At 39.4% G+C, this 24,505-nt stretch overlaps 2 protein-coding genes across 4 annotated transcripts in view; both read left to right on the top strand.

The window, feature by feature from the left end:
- Nucleotides 1–24,505, top strand: part of LOC6549828 (innexin shaking-B) — a 32,930-nt gene continuing 8,425 nt past the window's right edge. Inside the window, exons 1-3 of one of the 3 annotated variants that reach the window (XM_026981937.1) lie at nt 1–151; nt 13,229–13,362; nt 13,424–13,613. In XM_026981937.1, coding sequence (XP_026837738.1) covers nt 101–151; nt 13,229–13,362; nt 13,424–13,613 — 375 coding nt within the window. In that variant the 5' untranslated portion in view covers nt 1–100. Of the gene's footprint in view, nt 152–2,363; nt 2,684–13,228; nt 13,363–13,423; nt 13,614–18,039; nt 18,455–21,036; nt 21,861–24,505 lie in introns of those variants that run through there. The other 2 variants (XM_026981936.1, XM_001978597.3) reach the window with 2 other exon arrangements.
- On the top strand, nt 23,350–24,225 carry LOC113564496. The gene is made up of 2 exons (XM_026981940.1): nt 23,350–23,975; nt 24,033–24,225. The coding sequence occupies exon 1, from the start codon at nt 23,589–23,591 to the stop codon at nt 23,940–23,942; it is 354 nt and encodes a 117-aa protein (XP_026837741.1). The 5' UTR covers nt 23,350–23,588; the 3' UTR covers nt 23,943–23,975; nt 24,033–24,225.

Below are 24,505 nucleotides of genomic sequence, written 5' to 3'. Positions count from 1 at the left end.
ATCACGCAAACTAAAGCCACATCTTGTTGCGGACACCGTAAAGCAGTATATAAGTCGGGCCCAACGCACAACCAAAAAGGGTTCTCAAGAGCAGCAAAATATGGAGTTTTTACGCGGTGTCTATGCGTTTATGCAAGTGAGTAGATCATCGGTGAGTGTCCACTTCCTTCTTAACAACCGTACTAATCCATGTGAACTTGCTCTACTTTTATACCGCCTTTGGTTGATTGATTGATTATACCATACCATTCTGTACTACTACAACTCAACTCGAACTCAAACTCTAACTCAAACTCGAAATCAAATCAATTATATCTCTAATGCCAAATCGATTTGAGTCACAAAAAACCGCAAAACAAAAATGCAAAGCAAAAGCGAAACAAATATGTTACCAATACCTTCTACTACCCATTTATTTATAATACTACTCTACTACTATCACTCTTATAAGCGTAACTAATGGGTCAACCAAATACTAAGTACGAAAGACAAAAAACAAAAAAACCGAGAGTATCAAATGTACCTTACACTATGTACTGACCCCCAAAAAATACATTCAAATACCAAATCCTCCCATGTGTAAACTTCGGAACCAGACAGATGCCTGTGGACCGTCGTAATTTGGGGGTCTAACCCCAAATAACCATCGTCGAGTAACAATGCAAAAATATCTGTATTCCATGCCCAGACCATTCCATTCCAGCCAAAAGTAATACTCTTCCCACCACTTTACTTTTTCATTTCCAAGCCCCCACCATTCATTTTGTTTGTGTTTTACGTTTGGAGGCCATGACTTTTTAACCATTGCCATTCCATATAACCCGGCCCTTAGATTATAACAATGATGCGAAATGCAAATAAAAGTAAAAAGAACCAGAATAACAATACTCGTAATAATGTACTTACCGCGAGCCCATTCCTTTAAAAGATCACAACAAAAGACAAAAAAAGAAAAATAAAACAATAACGACAAGAAACAAAAAAACCAAATGAACATTCACAAGAAAAGGTCATCAAAAGTCAGAGAAAAAGAACGCAGAAAAATGAAATTAATATGCATAACATTCATCAAGTAGGAATTTAAACATGACAAACCAGCGGCTGGACAAAAGAATATGACGTCTCTTTCTCGCCCTTCTACAGCCGTCTCTTTCGAACGTTGCAAATTCTACATTGAGCCCCATTTCTGAGCCCATTGTCCATTAATAGCCATTGTCCATCCAACATTCCCATCGCTCTATCTCTTTCTCTCTCGGACTATCTCTCCCTCTCTTTCCAACACACACACACACACAAAAATATACAAGTCTCTGTCTCTGTCTTTTTCTATTTGATGTCTCTACCTCTTTCTCTGCGTCTCTTGTTGAATTTGATTTTTGTTTGTAATCGGCTGTGTAATTAATTAGCTAATATGTTTGAAGTCAATGAATATATAAATGTAACCGTTATTATATCTATGTCTGTCTACCTCTTGCTGTTTGTGTGTTTGTTTGTTTGTTTTTTTATAAAGCAAAATTATTAAGCGACTTTTCTGTTAAGCTCTATTATAGAACTTCAAAATTGTGTGCGTGCTTAACCCAACAAACTACAGCAAATCAACACCGACACTCTTGCAAAACTCCAAACCCCTGAAAGCCCCTTTGCTCCGAATAAGTTTTTTTTTAGGGTTTAGAGACGATCTACATATGTACATATTTAAAACCCCAACCAAATGCTTTATATATTCTATACCAAATGAAACCCGAAAACCGAAACGAAATTAAAATCGATTGTGCCGCCGTGAAGGTTGACTACAGCGGAAACGGATACGGAAACGGAAGCGGCGACTATGAGGCAACCGTGACAACCCTGCCCAGCGACAACCCAGAGCCGACATCGATAATCGGAAACGGAATCAACATCCGATCGATAACTGATAACGACAAGGAGACCGAGGCAGCAGCAGCAACAACAACAGCTGGGGAAGCCGAAGTCCTATGGCCAAACTCTATAGACAGCTGTAATAACACTAGCTGTACCAGTACCAGTTCCAGTTCCAGATCAGATCCTGCCCAAAAAAGAAGAATACCTGGTACGAAAATATCGACGAACAAACCCAGAGACAGTTGAGAGTGCGGCAGAAATAATGGGCATCAGTGCCAGATGCGGTGAATTACGAGCAAGAACTATGAACTACGATCGAATAATGCTAACGAATGTGATAACTCGTATGTACATATAGTCACGTATATATCCAAGTATATAACAAAACATATTTACAAGCGAACTGCAAAACCAAATCAATGCAAAATAAAAATCAAATCGAAACGAAACAAAGCGTGAAAGAAAAACCTAAAATCAAAAAAATCTCTAATCGTAAAATCAAATAAAAACAGGGCAACTCGTGAAAAGGTGGCCTTAGCTTGTGCGACTGAAAAACCAAATCAATTCATCGATTAATGATAACCGATAAGCAATAAGCCGATTAACGAATCAGCGACTAATCGATTTAAGAGCGATACCCCGAAATCGAAATCACAAACGATCTCAACGCAAGAGGCGGCGACGGCGATAACAATTATCGATAACCGATAGACTGGGTCTGAACCACTGCTGGCGGTGTGTGTGTGTGTGCGCGTGTGTGTGCGGTGCCGCCCACGCCCATCCATCCCCACCCCCGCCAAAAGCAAAGTGATAGAAAATGGTAATTACAAATCAAGCAATTCTAGTTCTCATTTAAACAAATCACCAACCACTCTCCACCCGTTTCCCCAAAACTATCGAAAGTTTAGAACTTCAGCTCTGTTTCTCTCTTTAACTACCTAATTAGGGATCTATCGCTTTCTGCCTCTCTCTCTCTCTCTCTCTCTCTATCTATCTATCTCAACAGTCCTGCCCGTCCTTTTCTTTCTCTATTTGTCTATCTCTTTCTTTCAAACCACACTTGATCTGCGCCTTGTTTTTGCTTATAATTATTGCAATTATATAAGTAAATAACTATACTGTAGTTAATTAGAAAAAAGTGCGCTTTTTGACTTATCGTTTTAATTGTTATCGTTTAAATGGGTAATGATTTTTCATTTTTTGCCCAAACCCAACGTTAGCTAACCTTTTTTTTCCGTTAATGTTGTATACATTGTTTTAGCTTTGTCAACTCTTTCCGTCTCCTTCTTTATTTATCTCTATCCGGTACCCTTTTTTTAGCGACTTTTTAAAGTCGAGTAGAGCGCGTTTACAGGATTTGAAGTTAACGAACAGATTTACTCAGAACAGAAACAGAACAAATCAGGGGATGCAAATTCAAAAAAACGATAATCGATATTTTATCAATAACGCAGCCGCACCGTGCCAAGAAAAGAAACAAACCTAAAACGATAACCAGAACTTTAACCCGACGATAACAGATTGCTCGCCTGCCACCACAGATTATGCTGTCGACGTCTACGTAAACCTTAATATAACAAAAACTTGTAATATAATAACGAAAAAAAAAAACGTATAACAGCTAAAGCTGAATACTAAATCAAATTTAATACAAAATGAATTTTGTATAGATTTCTGCGCCCAAGCCCTACTTGTGTCTCCTTCTCTCTGTTTCTATCTTGATATCTGTCTGTCTCTCTTTAGTAACTCTGACACACCCACACAGTTACAGACACACATACACACGCAGACTTTGTAAAAGTATAGTAAAGTGTTGCGAGTGCCTGGCGATAACCGATAAACAATTACAATAAACATTATGACAAGAATAAGCTGGCAAGAAAGCAATCAGCCAAGGTTAACATTTTCAGTTGATTTTAACTATGATTTTCCACATCTATCAATAACGATGACTATTTATGCGTATGTAACTAATTAAGTAGGTCAACCAAATGCAATCGATAACTGTACCGAAATGCTATCGCAGGGCAGCAGGATGTGCAGAATCCTGTGAAAACTGAATTCAGAAATCTAGAGATAGCCCTTTAAATAGCTCTATTGCCGCGTATATGGTGTTCTGTGTAAATATATATATATATATTTTGCAAGAAAAATAACGCGTCCTAAACCCGAAAGAACGAATTTAAAAAAGAAAACACATAAAAGCAAACTTGAAATTGAGCAAACTTGAAACAATCCTTCTCATGTGGAACAATTATCGCCAAAACCTTAAAACAAACCACCTTTGTATCTCTTTCTCTCTTAGCCGCTCTCTCCGTCTCTTTCTTTCTCTACTTAACTTTTTCTCTGTGAATCCAGATAGTAGTACCTTAAGTCTATATAAAAAAACCCAACCTCACTTGAAATTCGAAGAAAAATACAGAAAGTAAAACATTCCCCTAATTTCAAAACGAAAATTTGTTGACCTTTCCACACCGCGCACACTCCAAAAAGCTTTTAATTTGAGATGATCTTTGTTCCAGTAACGCCACCAGTCCCCTCACCAACCCTGTCCTATTTAATGTCATTCAATCAAGTAGTCGAAGCCCCGAAATAACCTCCCTTCAATACCGAAAACCAAATCCAAAAAAACCCTAAATACCCAATAAAAAAAGAAAAATTGCACGTGTCCCGAGCCGAAAACTGTACGCAACAACTCAATCAATTGCAGTATCTTGTGTTCTATAATATGCATACTCGTATCTATATCCATAATGCTACTCGTACTGTACCATCTGTATCATTTGTTGTATTGTTTACCGGATACCCCGTAGTAACTTGAGCGTACCGTACACGGAAATGTTTCGATCGGCAGATCCCAGCAAGCAAGCAAGCAGTGATAATACCCAACCATATGCGTAACGTATCGTATTCAATCAATATCCAATAAATATATCGTATTGCGGCATTTGTGGTATTGTATCCGTATTCGTAATATCAAGTGCAAGCTACTTTAACTACCAACTAAGCCAGATATACATCAACGCACATATATGCTCGGAGTTCGCATCAAAAGTAAAATTATTTTAATTAAATTTTTAGTTTTCTTTTTAGTTTAGTTTAGTTTTTTGCTTTCTGCTATTTTCCGTTTAAGCTCCCATACACATTTTATTTTAAGTTTGTTCAGCAACAATTGCTTAAGAAGTTCACAAATGTATCCAATTCGAATAGTTGAAAATCCATGGCTTTCATAACGTTGATTTAATAAAGACGAGCTGGTATTTATCCATAAAGTTCTCGTGTAAGAGCGTATATGAGTGTTGACAAATAATCCAAATATAAGTATGTCGCATTGTGTATGTGTATGCTTGTCTGTATGTGTAATAAAAATGTACGTATATATCGGTGTAGACATTTATTGAATTAATCTATTTATTTAAAATTAAACCATTTTTTACGATCAATAAATCACCGAGTAATACCGAGCAAGCGAAGTTGTTTTTAGTTTTCAGTAATCGTAAGCGTGTTGATTTCGATTGTGCTATCGTTTGGTTTGTAATCGTTTTTAATTGTATTTTTTGTTTGGATTACCGATAAGCGATCGATGGAATTGTGCCGAGCAGAACAACAACTATCGTATTCTACACCATCTATATATATCTATATCCATCTACTCGTACTCAAACTAAATATATCTATAATATACAATACTCAATATCCATACATATATACATATATATATCTATATGCATATCTTTACATACATATACCTCCATATATATATCTATATATCTATCTAAAGGAACAAACAAAAAATATCAATAAATATTACTCGTAATACCAAAAAGTAGTTGTCGTTGTTGATGTTGTTGAAAATGTGCAATTTTAATTGATTGAAACGCAAAAAGTATCAGAGAAGACAAATGTAAACAAACGATTTTTTTGTGTCGAATGCCAAAAAACTGAAGCTGAATACCGAATAACCATAATCAAGTATAAACAAATATCACAACAAAATAGAACAAGTACCGGTTCGAAAGCCAAAAAGTATGCAACAGTATTCTTTTTGGACTGACATTTTTGCGAACTCTTTGTTTTTGGAACCGTATGAGCAGTACCACCCACTAAAGACAAAGAAGCAGAAGAGAAGAAAACCCAGACCAGAACCGAACCACCCCCACTTACCAAAAAAACCCACCCACAACACCACCCCGAAAAAGTTACCGAAAAATACTAGAAAACCGAAAAAGCATATACTTATCTCCACTTCTCCATCTCTCTCTTTCTCTATCTGTCTCACTCAAAAATGCTAATTTCAATGTTTTTGTGTGTGTGCGTGTGCTGCGTGCGCTTGTGTGTGTACAATTCAAATGTATTAAATTTGGTTTAACAAAAAGCGATCTATATACGATATATATATTAACAAAAACTGATAATCTTTACCAAGAGAAGAAAATACCAACTGCTAAAAGGACAGGCAGCATATATGTTGGCAATCGAGCAATTTCTGTGTAGAAATCAGCCTTGTGTCTTTCTCCCTCCCTATATATGTTCATTTACATATACCTATATATACATATATATATATACATACATACCTATATATATATATATATATATGCATATATATTTGCAAATATATATCTATATCCCACACTCTCTCTCTCTCTTTCACGCCTACCCACCGAGCGTTCACTACTCTTTGTATTGTCGAATCTCACTCACTCAGTTCAAAAGTATCGAGATTTGTTTTTGTTATCATTTTTGAAATTTCGATAAACGAGAATACAAAATATGATGAACTAAAAGAAAATGTGTGAAATATTCCCGAAAATAAGTACCAAAAGCGAAAACCCGAAACCAATGAAAACCCCACAGTTGACATGAACATATCTATACCGTATACTACCAATATACCGCATATATACTAATCAAATCAAAAACTATTTACTCCAAGCTAAACTATATACTATACTCAAAAATATACCAAACTATTCATATACTTGTGCAACTTGAGCCGCAGAGACAATAACTAAAAATACACAGACACAAAGTAGCAAACACCCAGAGTTGACACCTTTTTTAGTATTTGATACCACTGTATAACTGTATGATACTGCGAACACTTACAATCTACACATACACCTATGAACTACCCATGTAATATACGATAAATATGTACGTTTAAACTATAAGTAAGCAGCGATCTACCTAAAGAGTTTCACTTATTTTGCTGCCAGTGCCCACGCTTGACCTTGTTGTTTGCATTTTGTTGGCCAGCCCTGGCAACCCTGGCTGTGAAAAACCCCGTGAAGCATGCACCTCTTTGTCTTTGTCCTGTCTCTCTATATCTATCTCTCTCTCCTTCTCCACATCTATTTCGCTCACTATGAAAGCAATTTTTGTACAAAAAAGATAAGCACGTAAAGCTATACTCATGTTTTCCTTAAGTTTTTCCGCTTTTGTTGTGGCACGTTGAAAATGTTTGATTTGTATATCAGTAAATTGAGTAACTAGCCTTAAAATGAGATCGCAACCAACCCACGCCCCGAAGCCTGGACTTGTGTAAATAAGAGACTAACCGCAGGAATATGAATTGAGTCTTACAAATCCATTACAAATGGTCAGACCCACACACCAAAGAACACCTCTTATTTAACACAAACTCGAATAAAATAAAACCGTTAATACTTAATACTTTATATACATATATTTATAAATATCTTACTATAATCCCTTGTATTTGTATCTTGCATACGTAAAAGCATCCAGTCTGCCTGCTGACTGAAAAAAACATAAAAACTAAAATCCCGATAACTGATACCCAAAAAAAAAAAACACAAAACAAACAATACACTTCCAGCCCTGAAAAAAGCCCGTTGTTAGTTTTCACATTTCTAACCATTTTTATTCTTTCAGTTCTCTGTTGATTTCTCTGCTGAATTTTTCCCAGGGCCAATTGTTCGTTTAAGTCGCCAATTTAAAGTCAACTCCAATGATGTGTAACCGGGGGTCGGTTTAGGCGGTGTTTGGGAAGGGGCGTGGCACACTGATGTGTATCTGTCCTTGTTGTTTGCTTGTTTATTGCCACCAGGCACTTGGCACTTGGAGCTCAGAGCTATGGAGCTATGGAACTCTGGAGCTCCGAGCCTCGAGCCTCGAGCTCCAGCTTCTGGAGACTGAGGGAGCTGGCATCAATTTATTATTGACTGGCTGCAAGAGTTCTTAGACGCATCCTAATGAAGCGTAAGTGGCAAGCACTGCGCCAGGACCCATAACAATAACAAATACGGGGCAGCAAGTACAAATACAAATACAAATACAAATACAAATACAAATACAAGGGCAGTGCCAGTGCCTTCTTGGTGTAGAAAAGCTTATTTTTATTACCCCAAATATATTGCCAATGTTGTTCTAATAGCAGAAACGAGCCGAAGCCACTGAGCTTCGCATTCGCTGTCTACACTGAGAAAAGTTCTAGACCTGTGCTTACATGTATAAATTTCCAGACTTACACGCTTTTATCGTTCTAGTGCTTGTTCCAGTGATTTCTCGTCCACCAAATAATTTTATTCTTTTTGTAATAAATAATTGATTACGTAATGAAGGCGTCTAAGCACCAAGAACGATTCTCTCTGTGCACCAGCAGTGGCACTAACAGTCGACAGTCAGTGGCAGTTACCAGGAAGGCGGGCTGGGGTCCATCCGAAAGGGGGCATAAAATTCATTGTTATGGTGCCTGGGCATAAGTCAGTCAGTCGGGGGAAGCTGGAGTCTCAGAATTATAGTCTCAGTCTTCTAGCCCTCATTTTGTTAATCAGTCCTGAGTAAGTCAGTCCAGCGCACATGAAACTTATTACACATGCTACTTACTACTTACTTCTAACATGGGAGTTCAACAAAGGGGGTGGTGGACTTCTGGGGAAGAGGGGAACAGCCGTTGCTCATCTACTTGGGCTGAATTCCATTATAACCCAAGGGTGCACTTGTCCAAATTGGGCTGGTCAAAGGATTTTGTACTCCTTGGGGCGGGGGATCGGCGTACAGTGCGTGCCGGGGATGTAAGTCGAATTATTGGGGATCTTCAACACAGGATGGGAATTTAATTTTGAACAATCTAAGGAAATGCATTAGCTGAAATGGAGCACTTTGAAGTACGATCATGAGAACTGCAAAGCATCCGAGCCACAGTTCCTAACTGCATGGGCCGCACTGTAGCTTTCCCCACCCCGGAAAAACCATCCTCTTGGCCTGTTTCTGTTTTACGTGTGCGCGCATTTCCCATTTTCTTTGCTCGTTTCTATTCGTTTCGTACATAGACACTTTCACTTTATGGTTTTCCTTACGTTACTTTTGATTTACGCCTTCCAAAGATCATCGCTCTGTTTCTTTCCACAGCTCACTCCCATCTCTATCTGCCCACTCTCTCCGTCTCTTATTCTATATCTCTCTCTCTCCCTATTGCCTTCTCTGTCGTTGATATGAGATGTGTTTTTTGTATAGTGTGTGTTTGAACCCGAGTCCAAGCCCTGGAAAGTGCAAAAAAAAAACTGTATGAGAAAAACACCCAGAAATCCAAAAGTAAACGCCTCACTTAAAGATTGACCTCTGCTAAATCAAATGTAAAAACTCTGCCAATTTGGACCCAACATCCCAACAGAACTCACGCCAAACAAACCAAACCAAAAGAAATTTATTTATACTGTGCCAATTGTGATGAACGTAATGCAAAAATCTGCCTCTGCCTCTCACCAAAATCACCACAAAACTACAACAGCAAATATACAATGAGTATTGCAAAATCTTAATGCCAAACAAAATGTTAAGCAATTAACAAAAAGACAGCAAAAACAGCTAAAAGTGAAACACGCCAAAAGCACAGGACACGAATAAACACCAAGTCACGATCACGATCACGAGTTCACGAAAGTCACGTTTCACCAAAAGTCACCAAAGTCACCAATCAGCATCTAATTAGCAAATGCCGAAACTAAGCTCACACACGCCAGCACACTATGAAAGACAGTTATCCCGATTTATATTCCCAGTAATCCCGATTCAAAACTGAAAATCTTGGTCTGATTCAAAACATAATTTTGCCCAGAAGTAGACTACACATGTTGTGGTAATTTATTCTTAAAACATATTTTTAGCCACTAATCGTGTAAGCTATTTTACTTTTAATAAATCAACTGCTTTAATTTGTTCATTATCATGCATTTTATTAAAAACGTTTTCAGTTGCCTTGATCAACTTTTATTTCAATAACTATGATTATTATTATAATTAGATAATTATCCACTAATATGAATTTTAATATTGTTTTTACCAACTTTTAAATCGCAAATATCAAATTAATACGTATTTTTTATTGAAAAATCACTATCTTCTCATCTATTTGGTACAAATCTAAACTTGTAGCCTACTTTTCAGCAAATAATGTATTGTCCACGGAGATTTTTAAACTTCCCGAAAACATAATGTTCTCCCAACCTCACGCTCTGTCTCACAATTCACGCAGCTCTGTCTCTCTGTCACGTTAAATCACAATCACTCTGTCTCTATCCGAAAGCCCGAACCCTCTCTATCTCTCTTTAATCACTATGGAATGGCCAAAAAAATCGCCGTCGGCTGCCAAAACTGAAGACCCCTTAATTTTCTTTCTCAGTAGCTGTATCTGCATAAGTACCTGAAACTAATGCGATGTCAATTAAATGCCAAGAACTAAAGCAAAATAAATCGAACTAAAATAAACCTATATAAACCTACTCACTATCTATCTCTCTCTATCTCTCGATCAATCAATCACGGATTCACTTACCCACCCAAAAAACCAACTCAGCCTTTCTGTCTCTCACGTAAACTCACGACCCCACCTATAAAATATACAAATTGCAAAAAAAAGAAAAGCAAACGAAAAACAAGCGTTACCATAACCAAAACCAAAACAAATAAAAGCAACTACAATATAATAAACCACACTCTTTATATTTATATACATGTATGTATCTCTGTCAGCTTTAAGTATCGTATATATATTCAATATATATACATATATAAAACAAGAAAGTAAACCGAAACCAGCAAAGAAATAAACAGCAACCAACAAACAACTCCAAACTCGATACCAACAACTCCAAACTACAAGATACAAATGCCAGACTTTACAGCAACAATAACCAATAAAACAACAACAGAGATCCAACAGAAACAAAGCAAACTATATTCGTACAATAATTATATCTTTATATAACTAATAGCTAGCTGTATGCTCTCAGTCCCAGATGTAATTGACTTCGTTGCGATTTTGTGTTTCTAAATTACCTAGAGCGAAGTTCACCCAGTTGACAACCCAGTACTTGTTAAAACTACATATATCAAAATTGTAATGCTAAAATCAAAGACAAGTAGGAGCCAAAATATAATAAAACCAGATGAAAGTATGGCCACCGCCCATATGGAATTCCATATCCATTTGAGCTTAAAGGTCATACTTAACCGAATATAAAATCTGAAAATATTGAAGCCTAGAACCCAGCTTTGCCGCGCTATCTGTCTATCTCTCTTTGTCACAAACACTATCTATCTTACTCCGTTAATATATACGCCAATATATAATATATGTATCTCTCTCGCTCTATATGTCTGTTTGTCTCACTCTAACTTGTGTATTGTGTTTGATTTTACTTAAAAACTAGATTAAACGTAAACCATCTTATATAAGCAGCTCTCGTACATTTTCGCCACATTTAATTAAATTCAATTTAACTCAATTCAATTTCGATCTCAAACTCACCTAGATTTTTCACCACCTATAAATACCTAATTCAATTAACATTCAACTACTTACATATATATTCAATTTGTTTCTATATTGTACTCACTCTCACTCGATATCACTCTATCTCTGTTTCGCTCGCTCTCGCGTTCTCAAACACCACACCACCACCACTACCACCAAAAACACCACTAAGCCACCCAACCACCAAGATCACAGATCACAACTCACCACCAAGTGGCACCACTGATCACTGATCACTTATCACTGACCACTGCAGTATTCAGTATTCACCTCTAAAAGTATGTCTCACCACAGCTCACCACAGCTCAGCTCACGAAACTCACCTCGCTAAAGCCGCCACAAACGAACCACCACTCCAAATTTCAATTCAACTGAAACCACTGAACTTAAACCACTCACTTTACCACTCAGCCAATCAATCTGCATTCCAAATCGATTCTTAACCAAATCAGTTGTGAACCAAGCATTATCGAAATTTCACAGGTCTCTCCCTCCTAGCTCTGTGTTTTCTTTTGATTTGTCAGCCATAGACTAGTCAGTCAGTCGAGCGATTACATTTTGATAAATATCGATTAAGTGGTCATCGTTAAAATCCATCTATTAATTCAAATAATTCCAATTCAATAATTTGGTAACGAAATCTTCAGCGAACTTTGATTGGCTAAGCAAAAACCCCTATATGGCGGCCATAATGTGGTCAATGTTTCCTTCTCCGAAAGAAGTCCTCATGTCTATGAATCTGTAAATTATATATCCGACTTAAATGCAAAAAAATCCCAATAATTTGCATTCCCAGCAGTTCAATCACTTTTCGTTTCCCTCACGCCCAGCTCTATCTCTTTCTATGTCTTTATCATACACATAAAACTTAGTTTTTTGATTTCCTAGGTTTCACATTAATACCAGAAAGAAAGGAAAGTTATGTTAAAGCTAGTTGAGGAAGTCGAATCAATTGCTGTGACACCTTACTATACTTACCTGCCATAAGAAAAACAAAAGCCAACCCGAAATGAATTCGAGAATTCTTCCAAAAGCAAATTGTATTTATTTCGCAATAATCCTAGCACTTCCTAATTCGCCTGCAACTTGATAATATATGCATGCCTCAATAATAACAATGCAAGACATACTCATAGGCAGTAGACATATGGCATCAGGTTGCAAGCGAATGGGTGCCCCCTATTTATTAATAAGTGAGTTAGCTAATTGTAAGGCCCCCTGAAGCGGAAAAAATTGCTTATGAAAGTATATAACCAGATACATATATAACCCCTTATGAAAAAGCACGTGAGAGCTGTTCTCTCGATTTCATTCAGATCAGACATATGGCAAACGTTTTGCGTTCCAGAGTTTTGTCTCATCATCCGTTTTCATTTAACTATTTTGGGTTACGTTTTGCGTTTGGACTTATATAACTTAAACATCTGCCAATACCCTCAATAATAATGCTCTCTCTCTTCGTCCCCACCTAAAAACACCAATAAACCAACAAAACATCAAAATATCAAAACATCAACCAACCGACAACCCAACAAACACACAAAACACGATAACCTCCGATAACGCGTCGATATCGGACAACAGGTGTCTCATGTCAAAATCGATTCACCTGTTTTTCGCCTGCACACCAACGCAACGGTCATATTACTGATCACATTCTCGATTGCTGTGACGACGCGGCAGTACGTAGGAAATCCCATAGACTGTGTACATACAAGGTGAGCGACTTTTTCGATGAGCCCGATATATTTCCGATTAACGCGATTCTTTCGATTGCAGAGACATTCCCGAAGATGTTCTCAACACATATTGTTGGATACACTCAACGTATACAGTGGTCGATGCGTTTATGAAGAAGCAAGGTTCCGAGGTGCCTTTTCCCGGAGTTCACAATTCACAGGGCCGCGGGCCTCTTACAATAAAGCACACAAAATATTATCAATGGGTAGCGTTTACACTATTTTTTCAGGTAAGTAATCTGAAAGATCGCATCCCTCTGTTGTAAGCTTAAAAGCACAGCCCATTTTCCTGTGGTAACGGAACTGTCTAAAAGCTTTTCGAAGCATTGCCTGGGTTGGAAACTATAATAGGCAACACCTACGCAGTGTTTTAAACAATATCCCACCCATAAAACTGTTACATTTTGGGAGCTTTTTATATGTAATTACAAAGCGGCATTCGCTTGGGCCAACAGAAATGCGATGCAAACACCTAAGATGATAAAAACATATAAACTTATAAATTTACCTAAATTTCCTACAGCAATCATCACATATTGTTTCATTCACCGTTTTTATCTCATAGAAGTTCAGAAAGCTTTTACTCAGCTTTAGACTTTTTGATAAGCTTTACAAAGCATTTCAGCTTAGTTGCAGCGAAAAGGAAAACGGAAAAGGATTCGCTTTGTCATACTGCAAAGTGTTATTTACCTTTTTTCAAAAAGCTTGTACATTTCAAAGCTAGGAAATCTTATAGAAGTAGTGTAAAAATTACCCCTCTAACTGGTTAAAGTTCATAGAAATGGGGCAGCTATATTGCATATTATATAAAAACGATAGGAAAATTATTAAGATATTTTAGCTAAATAGTTTTTTATCATATTCGCTACGAGCATTATATTCGTAATCAGGAATATTATGGAAATGGCAGCCACAGAAACGATTATATTATGTTTTGCTGTTGTATGAATCAGACGACTAAATTTTCTTCGTTAATCTTCATATTAATGACGAACGAATCTATCAGTAATCGCAATAACATTCATTTTACCACTCAATGTGAGCGTTCAATCATTTATTTTTATTTCCGAGCCCAAATTTAGTTTACTCAAGTCCATAGAAAGCAATAAATATTCAAATCGCAGAAGGCTTTCCCAAGTAAAATTTTTATGTAACTAGTAGTAGTACAGAATTTCACACACGGCTTGCGTTCCGATATCAATACCCAAATATGTAGTATTAGCGCTCGATTTTGGCCAAGAGCATGGGACGGCCGGAGGAACCCGTCTAGCCGCTCCCTGGGGAGATGCGGAACTGGTGGTCACCGCACCGCTGAAACACCAACAACCAACTACCAACAACTGGCAACAATGACCTTTCGCACTTTTCGAGGCGTTGTCTCTTTTGTTTCGCCGTAAAGCCGAAGGATCGGGTGTGTGATGCATTAATGCGTCGCAGACGCTGCAGTTGCTCCCGCCCATGCTGCATGCTGCATGCAGCACGTTGCACGTTGCATGTTGCTGTGGGGCAGCGATGTGGCCGCTGCACCGGAAAAAGATGCAGGAACTATTTTGGGATGCTTCGCTTTCTCCAGTTCTTCCAGCTCGATGCGCTCTGTTATTATATTTGGTCTGCGCTATTTTTGTTAAAAACAGAAAAAAGCACTGAATGCAATCGCTTGACCCCGTTTAAACCCCAACCGAACCGATGGGTGGAGCCCCGTATTCCGTATTTCCACATCCCCCGACTTTCCGAACTTCCCCCAATGCGGGATCGTGAACGTCTTTTATCAATTTTATGCGCAGTGTGCTTGATATTTCCATTAATTTTATTTATTTACGCCACCGTCCTGCTGGGCGAGCGAGTGCTGAAAAAATTATAATTTATGTTGTGAGTGTGGCTCGAGGGGCGAGGATGCCGCCCGCGTATTCTCCACCTGCCTCCCCTGGGGAATACCCAAATAAAACGAATAAAACAGAAGAAATTAACAAGCGGTGCAAACAGGGGCTCGTTAAAGCGTTTTTGATATCCAATCTTACAAATCATATTTCTTTCCGATCGCAACAAGAACTGACGCAACCATTTGACATCGCTCATAAAAGTGGCGTGTGCGGTTCGCTGTCGATCATAAAATCATCCAGATCGCGATGAAGGTCGGGGAGGTGCAGAAAGGGGGTCCCAAAGGGGCGGCTCGCCAACAAACCACCCAGCAGTCCATCAAAGTGTTTGTCGGAAATAAGAAACTACATGAAAGTGGTCGAGGAACCAGCCCCCGGCCCCCGGCCCCCGGCCCCCGGCCCCTAGACTCAGATCTGCCCAATAACCATAAGATTTATGCGATCACGATTCTCTAGTATATGGCCAAAGGAACATCTAAATTTGCCTGACTTCATCCTACACAGGAACGAAATCAATGGACTCTGAAGGACTGTTTTCTGAAACCGCTGCTCCGAAATGAACAATTTTACCTGCACACTTTCTTCAATAACCCCTAAGAGCCGAAGACACATTTTCCAAGACACAAGTCCAAGACATAATTAACGTTTCCGTTTCGCCTTGGCCGGCCATCTCCCTTCAGTTTTAATGCATCATTTGGCGCAGGGCCCAATGGCGAGAAATCGGAAAAGTAGCCATGCATTTCCCATACGGCGGCTAATGTTCTTCGGATGCATTAATGAGGGAAAGCAAGGCTTTTTCCGGACATTGTCTACGCCGCGTCAATGTCTGCAAGAATCCCCGGAAACCAGGGCCAACAAAACATAGCCTAATGGCCGAATTATGCAGAGGGATCCGCCATCGCCATTGTCTCAAGCCGGAACATTTTTTTCGGAACTGAGTACGCCAGGCGACTCACGTAGTGTCTCAAACCAATTGAATTTTGATGGCCAGCCTCCATGGCCAGTTGCCATTCTCAATTTGGAGGCATGCCTCGAATCATTTTTGTGGCGACTGCGGCAGCTGCCGAGATAGAGATACAAACACAGAACGGGATTCGGACACAGATACTGGCACAACTGAGGAGCCAATAATAGGATCGATGAACATAAAGTCTCATAAAGTCCCAAATAAAGTCTTCCAAAAAAGATTCAAAGCCACATTCATCTTAAACGGGGATATTACAGGAACTTAAGAAACGTTTCTAAGATAATTAAAATAAATTGAATACAAAAAACCCACATTGCTCCTAATATTTTGGCTCGCTGTGTGCCAAGGCAGCTGGTCGCATGGTCGATGGGACAACTTAATCAAATCGACCAGCGGATATGTCAGACAGTTTTTATGCCCACCACTCCAGCTGCGCTCGTCCTCATAAAACTCCAATTGATATGCTCCGCATGATGTCTAGGCGCAAGAATCAAAATACGCATAAATCCCGACTCCGGCCTCTCGCCACGTCACATGTCCTGCCACAGGACAAAGGGCTTCGGCCGCCTGATTGCAGCAATAATGAGCGGAAATCACAACAATGCAAAGCGGAACCCTTCACTCAGACACTGTGCGAAATAATGTGATATGGGCGAAATATCACTCTTCGCATGGCAGTTTACTGAATACAAAACCAACATATTATTTAAAAAATTAAAGGTTTGAGGAATCCACAATTCGATTTGTCGGAAAGCGACAATTTATATAAATAGACAAAAATTAAAACTGCCAAAATGTTAAGATCCTCGTGATGTATTTACACGTTTCAGCGAGCAGATAGATAGCACCAGGCTCTTCAATGGAAGTGCTTTCTAATTTTTGGCGGTGTATTTTTGCAATCCCCTTTCCGAAATGAGCTTGCAGCTCGAAGTCAGACTCCTTATGATGTCGCATCAAATCATTAGATATCGGGTCTTCGCAGGCTTGTCGCTGTCGTTTTCGTTGTCACTCGGATTCTGCTTTCTCCTCCGCACTCCTTTCTCCGTCCTTAGCTCCCCTTTCTCCGTTCTTGGCTCCCCTTTCTCCGCCTCGTTGCCGCTTTCGTTGTCATTCGCGAGCGTGCGAGAAATAAATACGAATATGTAAATAGTTTGCCCAAATGCACAGTGGACTGAAACGGTTTTTTTATTCCAAAATTTCATTTCATATTTTTTCAAGTGCGAAAAGTACCAACTGCCTAAAGCTGGTACTAAAGTACTAAATAAATACTTCAGCTTTGGTGGCATTTTTAAACGAAGTGATCTTGATTGACATAAAGTCTCGAACTTTATGTTTCGTAACTAAAATGATGCAACACTCTTGTTGAGAACATAATAAAGTATTCTTAAGATTTAGTTCCACCATTCTAAGCAATGTTTTGATGCCTTAACTCGAAAAAGGGGAATGGATTCGAATGGAAGTGAGAAGGGTGTGCTCAGGCCTTTTGTTTTAGTCATTGGGCCTGGCCGCAGATTGTTGCAACTACTATTGTTGTTTATGACCGGCGAGTGCAGCTCCTGGTTTCTCTTCGTCCGCCCCCTCCGCACCCCTCCTTTGGGGGACCCTATTCCCCCACTAGCGACTCGGCCTCCGTTTTCCCCGCCGGAAGTGTGCGTGTCTCGCGAGGAGGGAACGTGTTGCTGCCGCCCAAAAATTGTTGGCAGCACAGAGATCTGCTCTCTGGCTTTTCCCCGCTCTCTGTCTGGATTTCCCTCTCAGTCTCTCTCTGTCTCGCGGTCTCGCTGTCTCGCTGTCTCTCTGCCTGTCAGCTGTGGGCAGACCATTTTCCGAGTGGCTTTTCTTGGCCAGTGCCCGCCAGTGTCTGTTGCGTTGGCAAAGTGAACGTGCGCGTCTTTTCCTGCTCCTGCTGCTCCAAAGTCCGCAGTCTCTCCGCCTCAACTGATCTCGAGGAAAAGATCTCCGGACAAAAAACGTCTGAAGCCGGAGCATAGCCGTATTCCGATTTCTTTTCCGCAACCGCAAAACCCATCAAAGTTTTTTTTTACCAGTGAGCGATCGAAAAATGTGAGGTTGAGGTGCCCAGAGTCACCCGTTAAAGGCTTCGACCATGTCGGACACGTGACCCGCGCTTGTCCCGCGCGATGAAACCGATAATACGCGCCTAATCGAGTAAGCCGATTAAACCGATAACAGCGATAGCGTCGATAGCCCAAGCCTGGCAACGAGTGTGAGAATTCGATTCGAGCAAATACTGTGCAAACAAACACCCAGCGTTTTCTATATTTTCACAACACCCACGAAAGATCATTGACTGCATTGCGGGATCATAACATATAGTAGGAAGCCACATGCCCGCAGAATCACAAATTGTATTTATATATACACGTATATATAGTATTGTAGGGGCTGTGTGCAGGCCACCGCTTGATCATAATTAACTCTTACAAAGTAAATAAACCAACTGCGAATTCGGGGGCCATGTGTTGCCCCCGAAACCGAAAACCGAAAACCGAAAACCAAAAACCAAAAACCGAAAACCAACAGGCGATCCACAAAATTGTACAATTAACATTCGACACGTTTGTCCAAAAGCCAGAAGCAAACCGAAAAACAAAAACACAATTTTTATTTTTCATTTTATATTTATATTTTATATGAGGTTGTCGTCGTCTCATATCATTCGCACATAGTTGGGTATGAAACTTAAAGTTTTGGCTCATTGTTTATTTAAGTAACTTTTGCTTAACTTTAGTTAGGCTTTTGGTGTCTTGCATCAGATTAATTCATTCCAGAAATTTAATGGGCGATTTGGAGGGCTTGTGCTTAAATTTAATATGAAATTATTGTATCGATTAACACCAAAGTTTTCTATGCAAAGTGGTTAAACTTTTCATTGTTGCTCCAGGATTCAATTGCAATTTTAAAGACAGTTTTATTAAATAATAAAGCAGGTATGTGGATTCGCAAAAATGTGTTAATTTTTATATGGATGAACAATTTATTTAGATTATCTCAAAATACAAAAAATGTGAAGACTGCAGTTGAAATTGAACCACGTATTAATTATAAAACATAATTCAAATATTGCTAGTTTCGATGAAAAGTCTACATGAGCTTTATATTTATTTTTCAAATTGTTTTGTCAGTTTTACTGGTCTGTGCAGGTATTTTGTAAAAATACAACCAAGGATTTTTATCCCTACACATGGTGTTTGGAAAGCATGAGACAGGGATTTTCATTGCCTTTCCAGTGAAGAGCTCTTTAAGCCGCATCAGTTGCCTATAAATGTATTAATAATTATGAAACATTTCCCCAAATCGAACTTTTTTGGCCACCTCAAACGTATTGACTTTGAAAACATTGAAATCGATTCGGTTTCATTTCGGATTCTGATGTCCGTCGACTTCAAAGTGTGCTGGCCGCTTTTGATCGGGGGAATATATGTTTTTGTTAGCATTCCCCACTGGTTGCATTCGAAAGTGAACTCAAATCGAGCCGATCGGCTGTTGTTCAATTTTACGAGTACTATATCCCGGCGGAAAATGTTCTTCCACCGCATTTTATTTTCGTTTCTTTGTTTTTGGACGAGGGAAAATCCCAATTAGTCACCTCCCTCGTTTCTTGGAATTCCGTGTCTCACTTTCATATTTTGTCCACATTATAATAATGGGCACGCGCTGTGGGAAAAACAGATGAGAAGTCACAGACTTCGGGTACCCCTGAGTTTTATCTCCGACCCCCATTATCTTTGCAGCATTTCTGGCATATTTCACAATGCCGAGCAACGAAATAGTTTCGTTGAAATGTCAAGTGCAGGCAGGAAGCCCAAACAGGTCGATGGGGAGAGTTTATCTGTTGTGTGTTTTATAAACAAATCGGAGATCGGCCTGAACTCTGCTGGATTACGAAATAGATTAACGATGCTCTCGCCTTGGGCTATATCCCCCGATCCAATCCGATTTGATACGATCCGGGGCGGATTCTTAGACTGCCGCTGGTCAGCCTTCGCCTTTGACTTTGCTGGCCACGTGTGCGTATACGCAATTTTGCCGGTGTGTGCGTGGGCTTTTCTTTTTTAAGTACACAGAAGAAAAGATGGTTTAATTTATTTAATATTGTATCGTAGTGCTGAATACAAAAACAATATTTTAAAAGCACGTTTTCATGCAATTAAGCTATCCATCTAATCTAAATACAATGTGTCATGATCACATGATAGTTTATCAGTAAACTACTTAATTAACAAACGTTGTACTAGTTTAAGGCTTTTCTATAATTCTTCAGAGTCTTAAGATAACTAACTTTTTTCTGTGTACTCAGCGTAATTTTTCGCTTTTAGCTTTTTGCTATCGCTGTTGTTTTGATTTTATTATCGGCAGCTCGGCGGGAAAGTTTGTTTATAAACATTGCAATTTTAAAATTTACAGATCATTGGGAAACTGTTGTTCTCCAGTTTTTGGTCTTCCATTTTTTCCCTACGTCAGTCAGCATAAGTTTATTAACATATGCGAGGGAGGGTGTGATGCCACATTTTATTTATATTCTAGATTATTTTTTTTATTTGTTTTGTTTCTTTGCGCAATTAGCAATGCTGTTTAAGCATAAAAACTAAAAATTCAAATTCCGGGAATTCATGTGAATTCATAAAATACATTTTCCAAATAATAAACTTCAAAATTCGGTATGCCAAATTGCAAACACGACGAGTCTGGACATGTCCCATAATGCATGCAGTGAGCTTTGTGAAAATATTGAAGTAAAAACGCGAAAAACTGTGAAATCAAAATTGTACATCTCATTGCCAGCAGTAATCATTAAAAAAAAAGACCAAGCTCGGAAAAATCTCAAAAAAGTGTCAATGTAAAACAGCGGGTTGAGAATACCGGAGAGCGGAGGAACGAACCCGAAGATGCCCAGCTCTGTGACAGTCACATCCACTACAACGAACACGTCGCAACCCGAAGAATTGGAAAGCCATCCGAACCACCAGCAGCACCTGCACCACCCGCACCACCGGAACCACCAGCAGCAGCGCTTCCGGTTCCGGTTCGAGTCCCGATTAGGCGATGCGTCGATAATGGGCCTGCCGCGCAAAAGAAAGCACAGTCAGGAATCGGTAGCACAGTCGGTCGATAGCCACACGATACTCTGATATTCTGACACTGATACTATCGATAGGCAACGCGAACCCATCGATATTAAACGATAAAAGCAAGAAGAGAGGCCAGAGAGAATCATCGCCGATCTTGCCAGCTTTCGCTGACGACAAACCATGTTAGATATATTTCGTGGATTGAAAAACCTTGTAAAGGTCAGTCACGTTAAAACCGATTCGATAGTATTCCGCCTGCACTACTCAATAACTGTGATGATTCTGATGTCATTCTCGCTAATTATAACCACACGCCAGTACGTTGGCAATCCGATCGATTGTGTGCACACCAAAGATATTCCAGAGGATGTGCTCAACACGTACTGCTGGATCCAGTCCACCTACACGCTCAAAAGCCTCTTCCTGAAGAAGCAGGGCGTGTCGGTTCCATATCCGGGCATCGGCAACTCCGACGGTGATCCGGCGGACAAGAAGCACTACAAGTACTACCAGTGGGTCTGCTTCTGCCTCTTCTTTCAGGTATAAGAAGGGTGTGTCTCCGGACCACTTAATACAGTAATTATTTTCAAAATATCGATTGTCGCAACACAGACAGCCGTTGTCGAACCATTGATGCCCTTAATATTCCCACATCGACACAGCAGTTTATCAACTAACAAATCCTTATTATCCACACGATACACAAGATTTTTACTCCCTTCCTGGTTTCGATCATTAAATACCTTTGTGGCCAATTGAGTTCCAACAGTAATTCATTGGCAGTAATCATAACTATTTTGATATTTAAATTTGTATTCATTTTACTTTCAAATACTTATTAATACCCAAAAGCCATCCCATAGCCATGCAGACCCTACGTTTTAAGTATTATTATTCGGAAGTGTACTTGAATAATAATCTAATAAACTAGTAAATGCAAATAACTCAAACTGACAGGACACAAATTTGTTACCTATAAAAAAAAGTGGCTAAGGTGCAACCGAATTCACTTCTGTCCCACTGAAAGCATATTTTTCGAAAACGTTTTCAAGAAATTCAAGTGTCAGCCGAAGAAACTTATGTATGTCTGTTGGACAATGAAAGAAAATCAAGCAACTCTGATTTTTTTAAAGCAACATTAATTAAATTCGACGACATAACTCATCCTCTTAAGAGGCTACGCCTGCGCAGCGATTAAGCCAGAAAAATCGACCGAGAAATCGGCCATAGATCAGTGAATCGTTATATTTGGGGGCGATGAATGATTTGATGGATTAAGTAATTAAGCGATTTCTCGCGGACTGAGCGCGCCATTGGGATACATAGCCATACATACTTTTCAATATCCAAATATTTGTTCCACTTTTTTCCCATTTTCTTTTCTTCTATTTTGTTTTGCGGTTTTGGCCTTTTGTGAGCCAAATGAAATTGTTTAAGTATTTCGTGTGTGCTTTGTTATTGTTGCTGCTGAATGGGCTGGCCTTGTACCGCTGCGAGTATCCCAAAGATTGTTCGATCTGTGACGTAGGCGATGTCAGGCAGGGACGGGTATACTGCGCGAAAAAGAGAGGGGGCGAGATGGAGAGCGAGTGATTGATCGGCAATCGATGGGATCAAAAATGAGCTGGGGCGTTAGAAACAAATGTATTTGGGGGGAAGCAAACGTAGAATAAATAAATGCATTCGCCTGCAGAGACTTTCTCACTCTCAGTCTTGGGAATTTTGTTCTTAAACAATTACTTACCTCATAACCGTCGTTTTAAAAACTTGCTTGGTGTGTTTCAAGTATCATCAGAATATTATATAATAAAATATATAAAAAATACAATATATTTACCAGACCCTCATAGCCGTAATTTTAGAAACTTGAAATAAAAACTTATTTGATGTGCCTAAAGTAACATCAAAATATTTTATAATAAAAAAATACCTAAAAAAACAAAATATTTACCATTCTGAACTGCTATCTGTCCATTCTGAAGAATCTATCAACGTCAAAATATTTCTAAAGAGTAGGCTATGAAATCAATGCATACGGCTTTAAGGCAGGCAGACTTCAGTTACGAGTCGAACTTTATATCGAGAGGAAGTGTTTTCGGAATTACTAAAAAAAAAGTAACAAAAAAAGTAAAGCCAAAAAAAAGCAAGTGTTCAAAAAATTACGCAAGCTTACAGCATTCCGGTGAAAGTGAACGGGAACAGAATACGGGAACAGACGCACCTGTTCAGGCTGCGACTGTTACTGTGACTGTGGCTGTGCCTGAGACCATGGTTCCTGCTGATCCTGTGACAGTGACTGTGACTGTGACTGCGGAGGAGGCTACGTTTCCTGCTGAGGCTGTGACTGTGACTATGACTGTGAATATGACTGCGCCCATGACTGTGACTGTGCCTGTGACTATGGTTACTGCTGAAGCTGTGACAAAGAGAGTGACTGTGACTGTAACGGCGGAGGAGGCTATGGTCACTGCGGTGACTGAGGCCATGGCTGTGGCTGAGGCCGAGGTTTTTATCGATGGATATGCTGCTCCTGAAGCAGGCGAAGCTGGCCAAGTGATTGATGTGCAGTTGGTAGCCGACACTTCGAACTCTTCTGACCCAAACCCCACCACTAGCCCGTAATTGGACGATCTTTTGAAGAGAAACACACCAAATGTAATTTATAAAGATTTCTTTAGATTCGCTTGATAATAATTCCCCGCCTCCTGATAGATTCTCAGACTGTCATCGTTAATTGCGCGCACCGCTTAAAGGCGATTGATGGTGTCATTGAAGATTTCCCACCCCTTCACATTTTACACACTACATCACGGAGCAAATCGGTGACGTCGCCGTCCATATGGCACATATGAACATATATAGATCGAGACGCATGCATATTTATAGAGATGCTATGATTACACAATAACTCTTACCACTAACAATGTACAAATATTAAATGTGTATTTTTATCACACTTGGTCGGGCGGGGAAATCGGGGGAGCTTTTCTCGGTTAGTGTCACAGAGCGATTATAGAGACGTTCTAGTCACCCAAATTCCTATAAATACATTTATCATGGTATTCTCCCTGCTTAATGACGCGAAGACGCGTTTCTATAATTTACACTTTCCCCCAATATGCGATGCTCGATTTATTAATAATAGAAAACAAAACGAGAAATGGGAAATTGGAAATGGGAAATAA

This window comes from Drosophila erecta, unplaced genomic scaffold (assembly GCF_003286155.1).
Source record: "Drosophila erecta strain 14021-0224.00,06,07 unplaced genomic scaffold, DereRS2 tig00000126-arrow-pilon, whole genome shotgun sequence".
Lineage (NCBI taxonomy): Eukaryota > Metazoa > Arthropoda > Insecta > Diptera > Drosophilidae > Drosophila > Drosophila erecta.
Note: the sequence above shows the minus strand (reverse complement) of the source record. Positions and strands in the feature narration are given on the sequence as shown.